Here is an 18,831-nt window from a genome sequence, read left to right as displayed (position 1 = left end):
GTGAAAATGACAGTTATATTTGTCAGTTACATGCTTTCTCTAGGTGTAATGACTCTGTCATGAGGCGAGAGGGAACACGAGAATGCAGACAACGGTTAAGGGGTAACAAGGACTTTAATACAAGAACAAACGAGAAACAAAAACCCACGAGGGAGTAACAAAACATAACAGCTAGGGTAGGAACAGGAACATCGACTCTCTACCCTAACTAAACTAGACTTACGTACAGTTCAAGACACGGCGGGTGACAAGGACACATGGCAAACCACTCCACACAAACGACAATCATCCAGCACAAGACAGAAGACACAGGGGCATTAAATAAGGGGACAAATCAAGAGGGAACAGTTGTGGGGGATGAAATCATTACAAGCAATAACAGGTAACCAGAGGGCGGGAACAGAGACAAACCGGAGAGAGCATATGGAAGGCCAACAGGGCCAGAATGCCTCTCTCCACATGAAACAAGAGGTTCTGTCATGATTCTGCCACTAGATCAAGAAAACCAAGACAAGATGGGGCAGAACCATGACAGACTCAGTATCTTTGCGAATTTGATTTAAGAACATCAAAATTCTGGCGGTAGATATCTAACCTTAATTTGGCCCTTAAACTTTGAAATAACATTTGCAGCCTTGTTTAGGATTCAGAAATAATTTTAACTATTTAAAATTCATTTTAACTATTTACATAGCTACGTACCAAGGTAGGCCTACATCTTATGAAACAAAACATGCAGTAATGCCACATATTCTACATAATTCTACATATTTCATTATTATCTTAAATATAAATTTATTTACTGGAAGTCTGCTTTGCAACAATTCAGTACTGTAAAAATCACTTTAAAAATCTATTTAAATTAAACTGAAGAATAACAGATTTCCCCTTTATTTAATAAGACACTTCATAAAGCAGTACAGACATGTTTAGGAACAGTTTCAGATTCTTTTACCTATGGGTAAAATACATATACAAATACATGTGCTCCTAAACAAAACGATGTTGTAATTAAATTTAAACATACTATTTCATCAAAGTTAATATTAACTTACTTATTTTAATTACTGTGGTATGGATGAATGTTCAGAGTTAGTTTAAATGTTTAAACTTATCCTCATTACTTCTCCAACGCAACTCAATAAAAACTATTTATAGACATTTTCATGACATAATCATCATAATACCATTACACAGACATACAATTACACAGACATACAACACATAACGCTTCATAAGAATAATTCTTCAGATAACTGTTATTAAAACAGATAACAGCTCGTGACATACTGTGCGCAGTAACTTGTTGATTCTGACTGAACAATAAATATGTAACGAATGTAAAAGATCAAAGATGACATGACAAAGTTTTGTACATATTCTGATGGGTAAATGTATGAATAGTTCTTGTTGGTTTCCTCATGTGAATGTGATGCTTACTGGTGCATCACACCTGACAGCAGCAGTGATGCCAGAGCCATCCACAAAACTGTGAACATGCTAGAGATGACTGGAGAACTGCCATTGGGAGGACTGGGAGTAGCTGTGAAAATAAAAAATAAAATATATATACACAAAGTTCCACACTTATTTTATTTATATTTTAAATTTATTTATATTTAAATAAATGTATATTTATTTCATACTTCTATGTACGTCTACATATGTATTATATGTCATTACACGACAGCACTAAACACAAATCTTTAAATACTGACCTTGGACTCCTGAAGAGTCTGTAGCAGTGACAGTTTTCTCATCTATCGGTACGGTGAAAGAGCCATTTTTAACTGCCTCAACGATGAAGTTAACCACTTCCTGTGCTTTAGGAACAGTCCCGTTGTTGATGAACTCAAGTGCACCATCTGTCACGATGGAGCCTTTGCTGTGAACACATGACAAGATGGGTTCAAATATGGACAAATTGAAAAACAACTGGATAACTCAACTATTGACTGAAAGTGGGCATTCGCTTGTAATTTTATTAAATTTTAGTGTTTATTATTAGTAGCCTTACCTGAATTTCCTAATAACCATTCGTAACATGTTTGCGTAACGTCTCTTGAAAACTGTAACAAACTGTGAATGCACAAAATATTGAAGAAATAATTCCATGCAAATATTTAATTATGATTTTAGTTCAACAAATTATTTCTAATTGGACAGATCCATTTTTGCTAAATAAATATTTTACCTGAGTGGTGATATTGTGTGCCAGCTTTATGGCCTCAGGTGAGGACAAGTTGGACAAGGCATCAGTGAAGTTATCAGTAATGCTAAATGTAACATTAATCTGTGATGTATTGAAGGTAGTAGAGGGTGTCGCTGTAGAATAAAGAGAACAAGAAACACAACACATTAGCATCGTCAGTAAAAAGTATTCTGTGAGCCTAGTATTTTAACAAAGAATTTATTCTGAATGTAGACTCTATACATGCAAACCCAAAAATGAACCTTTAAATATATATATATATATTAAATACCTGTTTACACAAAGACTTCTAGCACAGTGCAAGTTTGAATGTTTTTTTAATCCAATGACCTATATGCCATGATTGTCACATGACTAATCACATCAGGGCTGCAGGAAATGATGTCATGACAGCACAGAAACTAGAGCAGTGCAAAGCCATGGGTTGAGCTTAAAAATGTGACCATGTCTGTGAAATCCTGGCTAAAGTCTCATAATGATGAGATTAGAAACGTCAAAATATGATCTCAAACATTAATTTCACTACGATTTCAATCTTTGATAGTCAATATTAAAGATATCAAGGTTATATTTTCACAGAATTTTCTTTATGTTATGTAAAGGTATCATGTACATAAAAAAGTAAACCACAAAAAAAGTTGGACTTTATCAATATTTTATAATCGATACATGAGTGTCTGAAATGATCAACATTTCATATTTTGTACGTTGTAAAACAGCTTATAACAAATGCAGGAAATTAAACAAGATCACAGACCGCTCCACCACCACCATTAAAGAGAAATATTGCAAACACACACTGACCAGTAGTGGCAGCGGCAGTGGCAGGTGCCGTAACGTTGATGGAGTCATTTTTGATTTGAATGGTCAGATTTCCAGCCGTAATTGCATCAACAAGGACTTTGGCCAACTCGGATACGTTAGGATTACTGTTACTGGCATTGAATTCAAGAGCTCCGTCTGTCACGATAGAACCATTGCTGAAAGGAAACAACCACGTTAAAACACAAAACACAAAAACAAACTGCTAAATGAAGTACAAAGTTACTGAAGCCAGCCAAACAATACATTTAAATTAGTTTGTTGAAATTGATGAAATCATTACCTGAATTTCCGGATAATATGGCGTCTGAAGTTTGTATAGCGTTTCTTGTAAACGGACTCAATCTAAAACAATTTCATAATTAGACACACATCCTTTTTGGATGGGAAACTGTTCATTTTGAACAGTTTTAGTGTTTCTAGTTTGCAAGAATTTAATGTTATTTTAGCCATTAGTTGAACACTGCAACTACAACTGCGAAAAATAAATGAACACAATTTTAAGTAAATCTCACAACAGAGAAAAATATTACCTGAGATGTGATGTTATCTTTCAGGGTTATGGTTTCGGAAGCATTCAGATTACTGTAGACTTCCTTGAAAGGTTTGTCGATGCTGTAAATTATATTAAACTCTGTAACAGCAGAGGCAGTTGGATTTGGAGTCATCCCGTTCGAGGCTGTCCCACTTGTAGCTGTTGCATTTGTTGATGTCCCAGTGGTAGCTGTTGCATTTGTTGATGTCCCAGTGGTAGCTGTTGCATTTGTTGATGTCCCAGTGGTAGCTGTTGCATTTGTTGATGTCCCAGTGGTAGCTGTTGCATTTGTTGATGTCCCAGTGGTAGCTGTTGCATTTGTTGATGTCCCAGTGGTAGCTGTTGCATTTGTTGATGTCCCAGTGGTAGCTGTTGCATTTGTTGATGTCCCAGTGGTAGCTGTTGCATTTGTTGATGTCCCAGTGGTAGCTGTTGCATTTGTTGATGTCCCAGTGGTAGCTGTTGCATTTGTTGATGTCCCAGTGGTAGCTGTTGCATTTGTTGATGTCCCAGTGGTAGCTGTTGCATTTGTTGATGTCCCAGTGGTAGCTGTTGCATTTGTTGATGTCCCAGTGGTAGCTGTTGCATTTGTTGATGTCCCAGTGGTAGCTGTTGCATTTGTTGATGTCGCAGTGGTAGCTGTAGATCCAGGCACAAGTAGGATTCCTGTTGTCCAAAAGTGGGAGAAAATGTTACATGGTACACTGACAAAAACAAAAATAATGCACTGTAGGATCAACTGGACGAATAACTTTTATAGATTTATCATCTTTTAAAGTTTAAGATGTAGTCATTATGGGAATCACATATTAACTGTATACTGTACTCAGTATAGACATTCACCCAGTGATAGTGTATTTATTTTCCCTTTTGCTACCATAAAAACATGCGACTTACATCTATTGTCTTGAAATGTCAATAATTTTAAAATATCACTAAATATATAAAACATGCCAAGTTTGTGATAGAAATTATGATAGGAAGTCTTTTCTGTAAGTGACAACAGATGTACTTATGCCATTTCTACACCTGTATTGTCATGCTGCCCTCTTAAGATGATGCACCTCGATACTCGCAAAACTGCTTTTTTTTACTCCCTTAGATGACTCAAAGAATTGGGTGTGTCAAATGAGTACATACGAAATGTGTATTGACTGGCATTAAAAACCACTGCTCTTAAACCTGGAATCGTCCTTGAAACGTGTAGTATCAGTTTTAACAAAAATAATCATTTTACATAAATTATTTTTTAATAATATATACAAATTTTAAGTAGTTTCTTAAGGCTCTCTGAAATGAGGAATGGACAGATTATTATTTGGTATCGTAACACTTACCGAGTACACACACAACAGGTAATATAATCCTCCACTCCATTGCTGTTCTTTTGACAGTATCCCTAAGAAGACATACAAACTGAATCAAACATGTTTCCTAATTAAATAAAATAAAAAGAAAAAAGAAAATAAATCCACATGGGAAGTGAGTTGATCATGCAATCGAAACAGAATCTGTGTCCAATATACATATGTATAGACAACATTTTTTTTATATTCACCAATTATTTACTTTTAAATAAATGTAAAGTATTATAATGTATTCCACACAAATAATTCAAAAGTGCATGAGGAATATGGACATATAGTTAAGAATAGAACATACATTCCATTTTTTATTAAAAAAAAAGAAACAAAGTATGTGGATACATTGCCATTGAATTAATAAAGTAATTATATAAAGTAATTATATCGCATATTTTATATTGAGAACAATAAAGTGAACAATTCAAAGCAAATATATGTAAATATATAAATAAATTACTTACTTTGTAATCCTGGATAATCCAAATAGGAGCCTTTTGATGGTGAAGACAAGTAGGTTTCTGACAGATTATACCAGACAGGCGAGTTTGTATTTAAGGCGAGACAAAGTTTTTTTAAGTAGAAGCATTGACCAGTGACAGCAAAGGGATGCTGACAGACTCGATGAGCAACCTTAAAAGAATAGCTTTCCTTCCTGGTACATGACTGTAATGACGAAAACTGCCCAAGTCAAATGATCAAGTAATCCATTGTTTTAACCAAATATGGATGAAGAGCAGCTTTTGAAAAGTTGAATTAAGGAAAAAGACAAAAAAGGTGCATGTTTTATATATATATATATATTGGAACCCAGCTCCATATTTTATTAATACTGTATAAGTCCAATATCAAAGATATAGCTTTTTTTATCTCCACACTGTTATATATTATTGTTTGCCTGTTGATCATCTTATAATTAGATATCTGTCTAAAACAACTATAGAAACCCCAAGAAATAACACATTTGTTCACTTTTATGGTGGCTTCACTTTTAAGCCGAGACACACCAAAACTCAAGAACAAAGACACAAGAATGTCACCAATAAATCACGTGCCTCTCCTATTACGAGTCAGTGGTTAACTTTCTTTATCTGTCCTACGAGCACTCGGTTTTCTTTTGGATTCACATTTCACCCAGATATCAGTGTTGAAAGTTGTTCAGTTATTTTCAACCCAGCATTGGGGCAAAAAGGAACAAACCCAATCCGTTGGGTTGTAAATTAACCTATGTTGGGCCATTGCAACCCAAATTGCTGGGTTGTTTTAACGCGTTGTTGGGTCATTTATAAACATTTTGGGTTGTACATATGTTTGACCACAGCATCCTTATCTCTTTCAACAATTTTCATTCTGAAATGTCAACAGTTCAGCAGAGTATCTGTTCATGAATATAAAAAGAACCAAATGGAAAATCAAATCAATCAAAATGCAACATACATGTTCATGACATTTAGCTCATGCAATCAAACAAAACTGGAAACATGCAACCTGATTTTTGGTGCCATGTTTTGTACAACCAGAAAGACCTGATCTCACGCATTATCATATTACTCAAATTTACAATATTACATTCTAAAAAAGCTATGTTGTTTTCTAGGTTAATTTAACCCAATGGTTGGGTTTGTCATTTTTAAAACCAACCCTACATTTTTTCGACTGTATAGCCCTAATACCTCAAATACTTGAAATGTCCTAAATGTTTCTATGAAACCCACATTCCTGCAGAGCTTACAGTAGCTCCAACACACCTTTAGTATCAAGCACATCTGAACCTCCTTATCAGTGTTACAGATAACTTGAAAATCACCGGCAGGTATAGAAACAGCTCTTCCCCCCAGGCAACACTTAAACAAGCAGAACACAGAGTTATTGCTACATTACATTTACATTCACATGAACCTGTCAGACAATTTAACCCAGAACAATTTACAATGTGTTTAAGCTATACATCAATATGCATGCCCCCTGGGATAAGAATCCATGACCGTTGTAATGTTATTGCTCTACTGAGCTGAAGGAACACTGATCCACTATCAAATCCACTTGATGACATTATAGTGCATATGTCATCTAAAAATAGATCGATAGATGACATTTTACAATCTTAGTGTCCTTAAGAAGTAAAATACTCTTAAAATTTCTGGACTCACATCTGCATTTTTTAAGAAAACCTGTGCTGTGTGAACAATTTTTTTTTTTGGAAAACTAGTTTGGAATGAATTTTGCGCCATTGAAATACAGTCTTACATGCATTGTGTGAAATGCTCACCTTGTGAAAATTACCCATGGTTTCACCAACACAATCTCACGGCAAAAACTTAACTATTTTACGAGGTGGCTAATTCATATGAATACCTAAATTTTAGTACGATTTGCTTATGCCCCAGTGACGTTAGGTTTAGGGGCGGGGTTAGGGGTGGGGCTTCAGTACTGCTTTTTTTCTAGTAATCGTACATTTTTGTACGATTCAAAACTTACGAAAACTGTAAATTTGTATGAAAATTTAAAGACACCCCGTAAAATAGTTACAAATTTCTGTGATATTAGGTTGGGTATACTACATGTAGTTTTTTGCTTTTGGTAGTAAAATCATTTTAAACAAAAAATTACTATGGTCTAGTCACAAAAACACGGTTACTACACATTTAAAACCCTGTTAAATTTTTCATTAAGGCTTGACTTTATGAATGAAATCCAAGCATTCGAAACTGATGTTAATCAAGATTCGACGGATGAAATCACAGATTTTAAATCATATTAATTGGCGTCAATTATAATTTCCCCGAAACGGGTGTTGTCATCTTTTCCACTTCTTTCAGTGTCTGTCACTATACATTTTATTCAGATGTATATCAAGAACAAAGGTGATTGTAAAGGTCATTGTTCCTAAAAATGTTATCCAGCCACTCTAGTCAAATGCTTAATGACAAGGACAATTGGAGAGACACACCCCATAATGAACACATGTGCGTGTATACCAGTTTCATTTAGACCTAGTTACATTTATACATTTACATTTATTCATTTGGCAGACGCTTTTATCCAAAGCGACTTACAAGTAGGAGAGCATATAAACATTTTTTCAACACGCTAAACCGTAGCGTTAGTTTACAACCGTGACTAATTCTAACAGCTTTTAATTAATAAACTTTCACAAATATATTACTTTTACTGGCATGTATAAAGTTACAGCTAAATGTAGGGGCAATAAAAGTATTTACTTGTTTGTGGTATAGATTAAGTGACGATAACTTAAAAATTATTGTCATGTTAAAGTCATACAACAGGATGTTCAAAACTTCAAAAACAGCACTACCACCTTCATTTATTTACAAACCAGTCTGCAGTTCTTATTGAGAATTAACAGGTTTAGATCCTTATGACGATTAATGTTTCCTTTAGTTAAGCTTTTATTATTAAATAAGTTCTCTTTCAGCGGTAGTGACTCATTCCTAACTCGCGCATTGATGGAGAAAGTGAATGATGATGAATAAGATCTGCTTAACATTGCCTATTATTACATTTGACTGTAACAAAATCAAGTGACATGAAATAATAGCAAGGTTGAGATGTTAATGATAATGACAAGGTGAGCAAATTTTTATTACTGACACACTTGGACATCACCACGAACATCATGAACGTCAACAATAGTGGCTGTCAACGAACCATTCAGATAAACAGGCTACATAAAAGTCACACCAAAAACAACAGCAAAAATAAAAGCAGAGCATAGAGCAGTTCTGCTGCATAATTTATTCATGCATGCTGGGAGTCATGGATGAGAATGTGCTGTGCTGTTATCATTGCCCAAACAAAAAATATTTACACTTTAACAAAAATATGTGTGCCTAAATAAAATATTATTAACAAAGATTTGGTTTTATTTTATTTTGATAGACATGCTCTTTACAGACAGAACTCTTTATTTCAACCCATTGTTGGGGCTAATATGGACAAACCCAACGTTTGGGTTAAGTTAACACAGAATATAGTTATGGTTATATTTCACCCAACAATGGGTTAAAATAACCCAGCAATCTGGGCTGAAACCACAAATCATAGGTTAATTTATAACCCAACAGTTGGGTTTGTCCATTTTTGACCCAATGATGGGTTGAAGTAACCCAACATTTTCAGAGTGTAACTTTGCACGTCAACTACATTTAATCAGGAATTGGCTGTTTTTAAAAATGTTGCTCACGAGAAAAATAATGTAAATGTTGATAAGGTTTTGGTCTTAAAGCACTTTCGGGGTGTAAAAGAGATGAAAAGTCTTGGTCCAGATGGTATTAGGGGCCGCGTTCTTAAAAATTGTGCAGAACAATTGGCAGGCATCTTTTGTTTTATTTTCAGAATGTATTTATGTCTTTATGGTCCATTGTCTTTGGAAGGAATCTATTACTGTACCTTTGCCAAATAACAAGGCACTGAAATCCTTGAATGAGTATAGGTCAATAGCACTGACCTCTCTGACTGTGAAGGTATTTGAAAGGATTATGAAGGATACTTTGTCGACTAAGGTGCAGAATAAGTTAGATCCGGTTTTCTTATAGGCCAGGCGGGAGTGTTGAGGATGCAATAAACACTTTACTTAATATGGTTTTAACACATCATTCAGCCACATAATTCTAGCAGAGAGACTTAAAAATGTTCATAATATTGGCTCTGGGCTGAATTTGCTGGCTCATAGATTTTTTAACTGATAGGCCCCAATGTGTGAAGGTAAATGGGGTTCTATCCGATGTTCTTTTCTCTTCTACTGGGTCACCGCAAGCAGGGGCGAATTAGGGTGGTCAGGGACCCCTAAGCTGCTCTTTGGGTGAGGCCCCCCTTATGTGGCTTTCAGGTGCTTTTCACGCTTGCAGTTTAGTTCGGAACGGGGCACGGTTTGCATGAAAAATTGCTGTATAAGCTGTGAGGCAAACTCAGATGCGCACAAGGGTACCAACTTGGTCGAGTGGCTGCTAAATGACTAAATGTATGATTGAGACTGAAAACGAGTTTTTCTTTGACTGAAAACTTTTCTCCACCTCGTGTCTCCTGTGGAAATCTCACTGATCAATAGCCTACACTGATCTTGGAAGATGTTCATTCATCACAAAGAATCAATCTTCCTAAAACCTGGTTGTGAGGTTTCAAAGCAAATGTCATATAACCATCCCCTTACATTCTGCTTAGTGATTTGAGCTGGTTTGAAAAACAAACATTATTACACGGTTGAGTAACTATACATTAGTTCAGATGATCTGAGGATAACGCATCTGATCAATAAAGTTCGACCATATATGTTTGTTTATTTCCTGTTATTTACATCGAAGGTGAACTCAAATAACACCCTTTCCCGCAAGTCCCCGTGTTTACACATCCAACAGCCAAGAAAAACAAACTCAAGCATCCACATAGCTGAAAGTTTCCAAACAGCACATGACATAGTAAATTAAGGCCAAACCAGTATCACTCACACCACAAACATTCCCATCTCAAACTTGTCGGTTCGCATTGCTGGGAGTAGTCGAAACGATTGGCCTACTGGCTTGCCACACGCCTAGCGCATGCAAGTGAGTGATGTGTGAATGGATGGTGCATGGGCTTGTTACGAGAATTCGTCTCTTCATCGAAACTATCTGCCAAGATGATTGGTATTTCGACATGTTGCCTGCAAAACTGTATTTATTTGATTTAACCACGATTAGACCAGAAGCATCAATCGTTGATTGACACAATCTAGTAAAAATGTACAAGGACATTACAGGGTTGCCGGGACACCACAAAAAAAAAACACCTGTATAATCTTGAACAGCTCGATCAGCTGGTTCAGGTGTGGTTGATGGGGTTTGGAACTGATGTCATTCTGGAATGATTTCAATTAGCAGATAAGACGTGAACCACAAAGTTGAATTTACCAGTAGTAGACAGAACCCCCCTCCCAACAATGGAAGTCAAAAGTGCCCCAGAACTGTTTGCTGTCCTACATTCTTTCAAAAAAAGTATAAAGTATTTTTTCTATACAATGGGAGTCAATGGGGGGCAAAATCTGTCTGGTTATGAGCATTCAAACAAAATGGCCTACAAACACACCTACAAACTTTATTCACTACTGCCCGCTCTTTAGGAGTTTCCCACTCATGTTTGGTATGTAAAGCTTAGATTTTCAACTTCCGGGTTCATCCACAACTTCAAAGGTGATTTTCTCAGAAAAAAAGTCCAGAGTTTTAAATAGTTGTATCTCGGCCAAATATTGTCCTATCCTAACCATACATCATTGTAATGTTTATTTATTCAGCTTTTAGATGATGTATAAATCTCAATTTAGAAAAATTGACCCTCCGACTGTTTTAAGACCCTACTCTACTATACCACACTCAACTTACACTCCAACCACACCTTCAGTTAATGACAGCAGAGACATTTCTGTCGACGAGACGTGCTGACGTGCATGGGCGTAGCTCGCTTTCCGAACTACCTATTAACAAAGCAAGTTTTTATTATGATTAGGGAGAGGAGCTTTATGGATCTACTGGTTTCATAACGACAAGGCTTTTAAAAGACTTTTTTTGATTGACACGTAGCAAAGATTGGGCCCTATTCCCCAGATACAGAGGACAGAACTTTCCCTGCTGGTACTCTCCCGTACCCTCAGAAAAGTAGATTGAACACACTTGCATCTAATTAAAAGTATCCTCCTGAAATAAATTATTATTATTACTAATAATAATAAAATGACAACATGATAAAATAATAAAAAATAATAAAATGAATTGCCACAAGGACAGAAAGGCTGAGTTTTGGCCACGCTCCACCCACAGATTGTGTTTCTGATGAACACGCCTTCCTTTAACCACAACCCAAGAAACTTCACCTGAGCAACAAAAGTAAGATGAATCGTTCACTAAAATAGAACATATGTCAGCTGGATGGAATTCATCATGTGACTCATGAGATAATGAGACGGGGTAAAAGTGAAACTAAGGGGCGAGGGGGGCCACAAAGATATATTTAGTATAATATTTACATAAAAACATTCAGTTGTAATTGATTTAAAAAAAAGGAATAGAAGTGAAATATTTAATAAGAACTAACTGAACATTAAAAACTACCTTAACGCTATTCATTTCCCAAAGAACAGCAAGAATGAATAATAAAATCATGCAAAAATAGGAAAGGTGATTGTTGACTGACCGTGAAAACTGTGAAGTGAAAAAACGGTTTCTTCTCCATTATTTAAAAAGGATCTTATCTCTGAACATACAAATACCTCAGAGATTATGTTTATGAAAATCAGTCATGCCATATCAAAGGCAACCAAGATGGAACGTGGATCATGTCATCGGTTAGGCGGAGCAATGCTATAATGAAAAGAAGTCAGATACTGCTTCAAATTCATCGTGCTGTGGGATGCTGAACTGATTCAGAGCCCATGACTGACAAAAATGATGAGATCACATAACTAGGCTATTTAAACGTCTCGTTTTAAAGGAGCAATTTTGTACTTGTCCTTGTATGTTGATTGGTTAGTATAAAATACTTCATAACAACTGCATTTATTCCGTCATATAATATTTGTAGTCAAAGTGAAATTGAAAATTACAATGCCTATTTTTTCATGAAATATTGCAACTAGTTTATTAATTAATGTGGGTCATTCTCTCTTAAAAAACCATGTGCCCTCATAATTTTCAGTTAAAATCTGAAAATGCACTTCCGTCCTGTAATGACGATCCTTCTTAGATGACGTATGTAAGACGGCTTGGGCGGAGCTTCCGTCAACTCATGCCCTTCAGCTGTCAGTCTGCTGCCAGTTCCATTTCAAAATGCAACGGCTGTTTTTATACATCCATCAAGTCGCACAGAAAGACGAAAGCCACGCCCACCAATTTTCTCATTCAAAATTTCATTTCACTCGGAAATGCGTCAAAATACTCTGACTCATCATTAGCGCCATGCCTAAGTTACTTAAATAAAGGACATAAATCATCTGACATTTCAGAGTACAAATATTTTATTCTGTTCTGACAAAACTTATTAATTTGTATCTTTTGGGTCACAAAAACACACAATGCACAAAGGGGTGCAATATGGTCAGTTTTGCTATTTAAAAAGGTAAAAAATCCAGCATTTTAGATATAATTGAGATATTTGAGGAACCATTGATTAAAAAAACTTCAAGCTAAAAATACTTTGTTTGGGTTAAGGTCAATATATCGTTTGCCTGAGTTGGGCTTGCCATTGAAACAGGCCCAATAAAAGTTGCTTCATACTGACCTCTTCTGGTAAGGATGAAGCTACGTTTTAAGAAACAATATGAGGACCCTCCTACAACCTGTATACTTTTACTAACATTAGGATTACTAATGATCGAATTATTATCAAATATAAAATAATTTGTAGTATTATATTACAGTAGGCTATACATTATAATTATAGTAAATTATAATATAGATTATACCACTCGTCACTTTGACATTGTCACTTGATTTTATTGACTATTATTGTCGTTTCATTTGCTATTTGTATTAAGTTTTATTGTTCTTTCCTAATTTGCATTATATTGTATATTCTATATTTTTACTTTCATGTAATTTGTCGTTCTCATGAGAAGTAAACAAAGTAAGAAATTCACCAAGTACTGTACATATGGCAATAAGGAACTTGAACTTATAAATTCATAAATAACAATTGATGGCATTATATTTGAATGTTACATTTATATTTACGCATTTGGCAGATGCTTTTTTCCCAAGCGACTTACATTGCATTGTATTATACATTTGTTTCTGACTATGTGCAATCCCCTGGGATCGAACCCATGACCTTGGTATTGCTAGTGCCATGCTCTAACCACTGAGCCAGTGCATAATTTTGTTAACTAAATACTGATATTGTAACTTCTTAAACAAGACGCTTTCAACAAGAAGAGATCAGCATAAACAAATTTTAGTAGGAAATAGCGTGACACTGAGGTTAAAAAATACAGTGGCTGGTATGCCTATGCACCTGGCAATGCATGCACTTTCAAAAATGCTGAGGTTTTTCTATCTATGGTTAAGGTAACAATAATCCATAGGTTCATTTGTCCATATTTTACCCAGCGCGATGGCTTGAAAACAACCAAACAATTTAGTGTACAAGCATGGAATAAGTGTAAATAATAAAAAGCTAAAGGATATGTAATAAGACGTTTTGTAGTGTATTTAAGCACATAAGGTGTTTCCACGCCAACTCAACTTAAGTATATCCTGAAGAAGGAAGTACTTAAGTTGGGTAGAAATGTTGATTGCTCAAAAAATGAGAAAAGCATTTTTTTACTTTGTGCCTTCAACCACTTCAATTCAACGCAATTCAAATGTATATTTAAATTAAATTTCTGATATAAAAAATACTGCAATGCTAAAAGTTTATTAAAAACCCAAATCTAAAACGATATTAAGAAATCTTTAATACTTAAGGCATGCAAAGATACAGGGAATTTTGGTTGAAAAGTGCTTTTTCTCATTTAAAACCATTGACAAGTAATGCAACAGAGATGGGTAAAGATAGCATATTACTTTTCCCATTTTACAATCCAAATCAACCATTTTCATCCATTTTGTTTTGTAACTTAGTTCTTTATGGCACTTTACACTTCTTTGGAAACATATAGAAATTGCTTGACACCTGATTAAGTTTGATATCTTAACACTTTTAATTGCCATTATAAAGCACACAATATACGACTGAGAACCAGGGCCGTGCAGAGACCTTTAAAGGGGCAGGTGCTCAAAGTATAAAAGGGACACATGGAACAAAGCTTTAAACAGGGCTCTGCTCAAAACATCAATACTGTACATTCTTAAGAAAAATGGTTCTAAATAGTACCAAAAAGGGTTCTTCGGGTTGTAACAATAGCAGAACCCTTTATGATGCTATATAGAACCCTTTTTATAAGGTTGTAACTCAAGTAATACTTTCATTTCCTACTGGTCACATCATTAAATGTCATGCAACATTCAATATATTTGTACATATTAATACCTTTCACAATTTTGCATTGTTGCAAAGCAGCTTTACAGAAAAAAAAACATATTAGCCCTAAACAGAGGCATAGGAAAAAGTAAATAAATAAATTTTAGCCCATTTTATCACAAAAGTAGTAGAAATGCGAAAACAAAAATTCATAGAAACAAAAGTATATATATAACCAGGAAAATTATAAAAATAGAATGATTACTATTTAAAGTTAACTGGTCAGCAAGATTATACAGCAAGCAGTGCAGCCAAGAAGTCAGACAGGCAATACAATTATTTAATCTTGTTTTCTTTGTTAAGTGGCAGATAACTACATCCATTATTTTTCGTTTTTGAGTTTCTGGCCAAACAAAAGTAGGGTCTGGCATGGGACTCAAATTTGCAGGCCATGATCATCGCAGGTTCCCACCACTTTCCATCTATGGCTGTGGTCAATATCCTTGAGCATCAGGCCGAACCAGAGCTGTGTCTGTCAGTCTCAGGTGTTTTTAGGAGCCTGAAGATGAAACATGGAGACAAAACAAGCTGATGTTAGTGTAGAGGTCACTCTCATATGTCAAAATTATGTCATGGCAGAAGTTTGGTTGAGCTGACTCCTGTATGGGATCAATTTCCCGCCAAAAGTATTGCGGTAATATTTAAAAATATAATAAGTGTAAATAAAATATTAAGACCGTGAGTCAGAACTTTAAACACATTTTAAATGATATTGCGCAAAATTAATACATAAAGACAAAGTTGTCCAAATCGCACAGAAAATAATGTTTTCCTTGGTTGTTTTACTAATTTTTTGTGTTCTCTGATATTTTCTGCTTACATTTTCATTTTTTCCACGCATACGTTATTTTTACCCTCACTTGTTTTTCCAAGTTCTGCGCTTGATGTTACAAATGCTGCAGTTACAGTTTCATGGTAATTAGGGCAGCCTTTAGCATCACCATTGGTCCACTAGTTCTAGATTGACAGCTCCTGTCAATGGTTCTTTGTATTGTTAAAGGGTTCTTTACACTGCGTTCCAAATTATTATGCAAATGATATCTTTCTCTGGTTTTCCTAATTTGTCGATGCAAATGACAGTCAGTATAATTTTCAAGTAATCAACAGTTAGGGTACATTTGGAATTTTATTGAACAAACCTCCCACTGACAACAGTATTTATTTAAAAAATGAAAAACTCAAAATGCACTGTTCCAAATTATTATGCACAACAGAGTTTGAAAACATTTCATAGGTTGTAAAAAACTGAAAATGGTCATTTGTTGAATTTGCCGCATTAGGAGGTCATATTTACTGAAATCAAAAGCTATTTCAATCAAAAACATCCTAACAGGGCAAGTTACATGTTAACATAGGACCCCTTCTTTGATATCACCTTCACAATTCTTGCATCCATTGAACTTGTGAGTTTTTGGATAGTTTCTGATTGAATTTCTTTGCAGGATGTCAGAATAGCCTCCCAGAGCTGCTGTTTTGATGCTAACTGCCTCCCACCATCATAGATCTTTCGCTTGAGGATGCTCCAAAGGTTCTCAATAGGGTTGAGGTCAGGGGAGGATGGTGGCCACACCATGAGTTTCTCTCCTTTTATGCCCATAGCAGCCAATGACACAGAGGTATTCTTTGCAGCATGAGATGGTGCATTGTCATGCATGAAGATGATTTTGCTACGGAAGGCATGGTTCTTCTTTTTGTACCATGGAAGAAAGTGCTCAGTCAGAAACTCTACATACCTTGCAGAGTTCATTTTCACACCTTCAGGGACCCTAAAGGGGCCCACCAGCTGTCTCCCCATGATTCCAGCCCAAAACATGACTCCGCCACCTCCTTGCTGACGTCGCAGCCTTGTTGGGACATGGTGGCCATCCACCAACCATCCACTACTCCATCCATCTGGACCATCCAGGGTTGCACGGCACTCATCAGTAAACAAGACTGTTTGAAAATTAGTCTTCATGTATGTGTGGGCCCACTGCAACCGTTTCTGCTTGTGAGCATTGGTTAGGGGTGGCCGAATAGTAGGTTTATGCACAACTGCAAGCATCTGGAGGATCCTACACCTTGAGGTTTTCGGGACTCCCGAGGCACCAGCAGCTTCAAATACCTGTTTGCTGCTTTGCAATGGCATTTTTGCAGCTGCTCTCTTAATCCGATGAATTTGTCTGGAAGAAACCTTCCTCATTCTGCCTTTATCTGCACGAACCCTTCTGTGCTCTGAATCAGCCACAAATCTCTTCACAGTACGATGATCTCGCTTAAGTTTTCGTGAAATATCTAATGTTTTCATACCTTGTCCAAGACATTGCACTATTTGACGCTTTTCGGCCCAGACAGATCCTTTTTCTTTCCCATATTGCTTGAAACCTGTGGCCTGCTTAATAATGTGGAACGTCCTTCTTAAGTAGTTTTCCTTTAATTGGGCTCACCTGGCAAATTACTTATCACAGGTGTCTGAGATTGATTTCAGTGATCCAAAGAGCACCGAGACACAATACCATCCATAAGTTTAATTGAACATTATAAAATTAAATGTTTACGACACTTAAATCCAATTTGCATAATAATTTGGAATGCAGTGTATTCCCGCCTTTTTTGGTTTAAAGTAAATCAGTTATTTAGAAGCTGCCTCCTGATTAGTCAGCGGTGCTATAGTTAACAGTTACTCTATTAAATCATTTACGATTATTGGCAGTGTATTAAGAAAAAAAGATTGAATTGGTGTGAAGGCGTGGTGTTGCTAGCTCATGAGAATGATTATGCCATGTGTCTTTTCTCACAGTAGTGCATTAAATCAGTATTACGTGCTAATTGAACGTATTGTTACTGGGGAACAGATGTGTTTTGACAGTTTTGTGAATTTTGCTCAGGTGCAAGGAATTACATCAAACAGCATGAGATTACACTCGTGTGTATACAGGAAACTGTAAACATTTAAAATGGTTTGTCTTAATAAACAAAAGTTGTACAAAAGATGGACATTGTATAAAGCAGGATCTTACCCCAATCAGCTTTGAAACCAGGTGTCCATGTTATGATTAAAAGCGCACAGAACGATGCATACTTAAACTTGCATATTTATTTTACCCTAGGACCTTTTGGAGCAAGACAGCACTTGAGGACTCATTGGAGGAGCATAACACTGGAGTGACAGTCCCTCATGTGGATGGAGTGTGGAAATTGCTTAGTTCAGGACAACCATTAAGCAAATCTCACAATTCAGAGATATTTACTTAGTGTTCAATTTTGTGACGCAGCCTGTTGAAAAACTGCGAGGTCCCGTTTCGCCAGGCTCTCCGCCGGGGGACGGACACACGGCTATCTGTGGTCTATCGAGCTTTCCGCGGCGCTGCAGTATCGCTGCCTTCAGGAGGGATTCCGATTTAGAGGCGTTCAGTCGTAATCCCACAGACGGTAGCCTCGCCAGTGGCTCCTCAGCCAAGCGCACGAACCAAATGTCTGAACCTGCGGTTCCTCTCGTACTGAGCAGGATTACTGTCGCAACAATACAGCATCAGTAGGGTAAAACTAACCTGTCTCAACTTATTGAGATATTTAAAGCCCTACACCGACCCCCAACTTGACCCTAAACCTAAACTTCATGAATAAAAATGAATTTTAAGTCTTAAATTAATTTTATTGAAAACAAATGCCTTTATAATCTGTTATGTGATAGAAGAAGGTAAAAGGAGTCGCTGTTTGTAAGAGCGTCATTCTTACACTTTCTTTATTCCAATCACAAATTGGTGGGCGAAGCTAGTGCAAATAGTCTCTCTCTGCCAACAAAGCGAGCTATTTGTACTCAGTGTAATAGACACTCCGTAATAATAATTACAATAATAAGTTAACACGCACACTGCTCCGCTGAAACACCAGTACCGGCAGCCGCGAACGGCATG

The 18,831-nt window shown here is 36.2% G+C and overlaps 1 protein-coding gene across 1 annotated transcript; it reads right to left on the bottom strand.

Annotated features, from left to right (window-relative positions):
* Positions 1 to 868: 868 nt before the first annotated feature.
* On the bottom strand, positions 869 to 5,511 carry zgc:111983 (uncharacterized protein LOC550501 homolog). Its single transcript, XM_057332524.1, has 9 exons — positions 5,395 to 5,511; positions 4,907 to 4,968; positions 3,568 to 4,235; positions 3,318 to 3,379; positions 3,017 to 3,192; positions 2,195 to 2,325; positions 2,018 to 2,079; positions 1,719 to 1,885; positions 869 to 1,543 (listed from the first exon to the last, which is right to left on the bottom strand). Exons 2-9 carry the CDS (start codon positions 4,944 to 4,946, stop codon positions 1,437 to 1,439), a joined length of 1,413 nt encoding a protein of 470 aa, XP_057188507.1. The 5' UTR covers positions 4,947 to 4,968; positions 5,395 to 5,511; the 3' UTR covers positions 869 to 1,436.
* Between the last annotated feature and the right edge of the window lie 13,320 nt (positions 5,512 to 18,831).

This window comes from Triplophysa rosa, linkage group LG4, assembly GCF_024868665.1.
Source record: "Triplophysa rosa linkage group LG4, Trosa_1v2, whole genome shotgun sequence".
Classification (NCBI taxonomy): Eukaryota; Metazoa; Chordata; class Actinopteri; order Cypriniformes; family Nemacheilidae; genus Triplophysa; species Triplophysa rosa.
This window is presented reverse-complemented; position numbering and strand designations above follow the sequence as displayed.

Coding starts and splice junctions, on each gene's coding strand:
- zgc:111983 (XM_057332524.1), bottom strand. CDS start 4,946: ATGGAGTGGAGGATTATATTACCTGTTGTGTGTGTACTCG. Junction 3,193..3,317: donor CATATTATCCGGAAATTCAG/GTAATGATTTCA, acceptor GTTTCCTTTCAG/CAATGGTTCTATCGTGACAG. Junction 2,080..2,194: donor CACACAATATCACCACTCAG/GTAAAATATTTA, acceptor GTGCATTCACAG/TTTGTTACAGTTTTCAAGAG.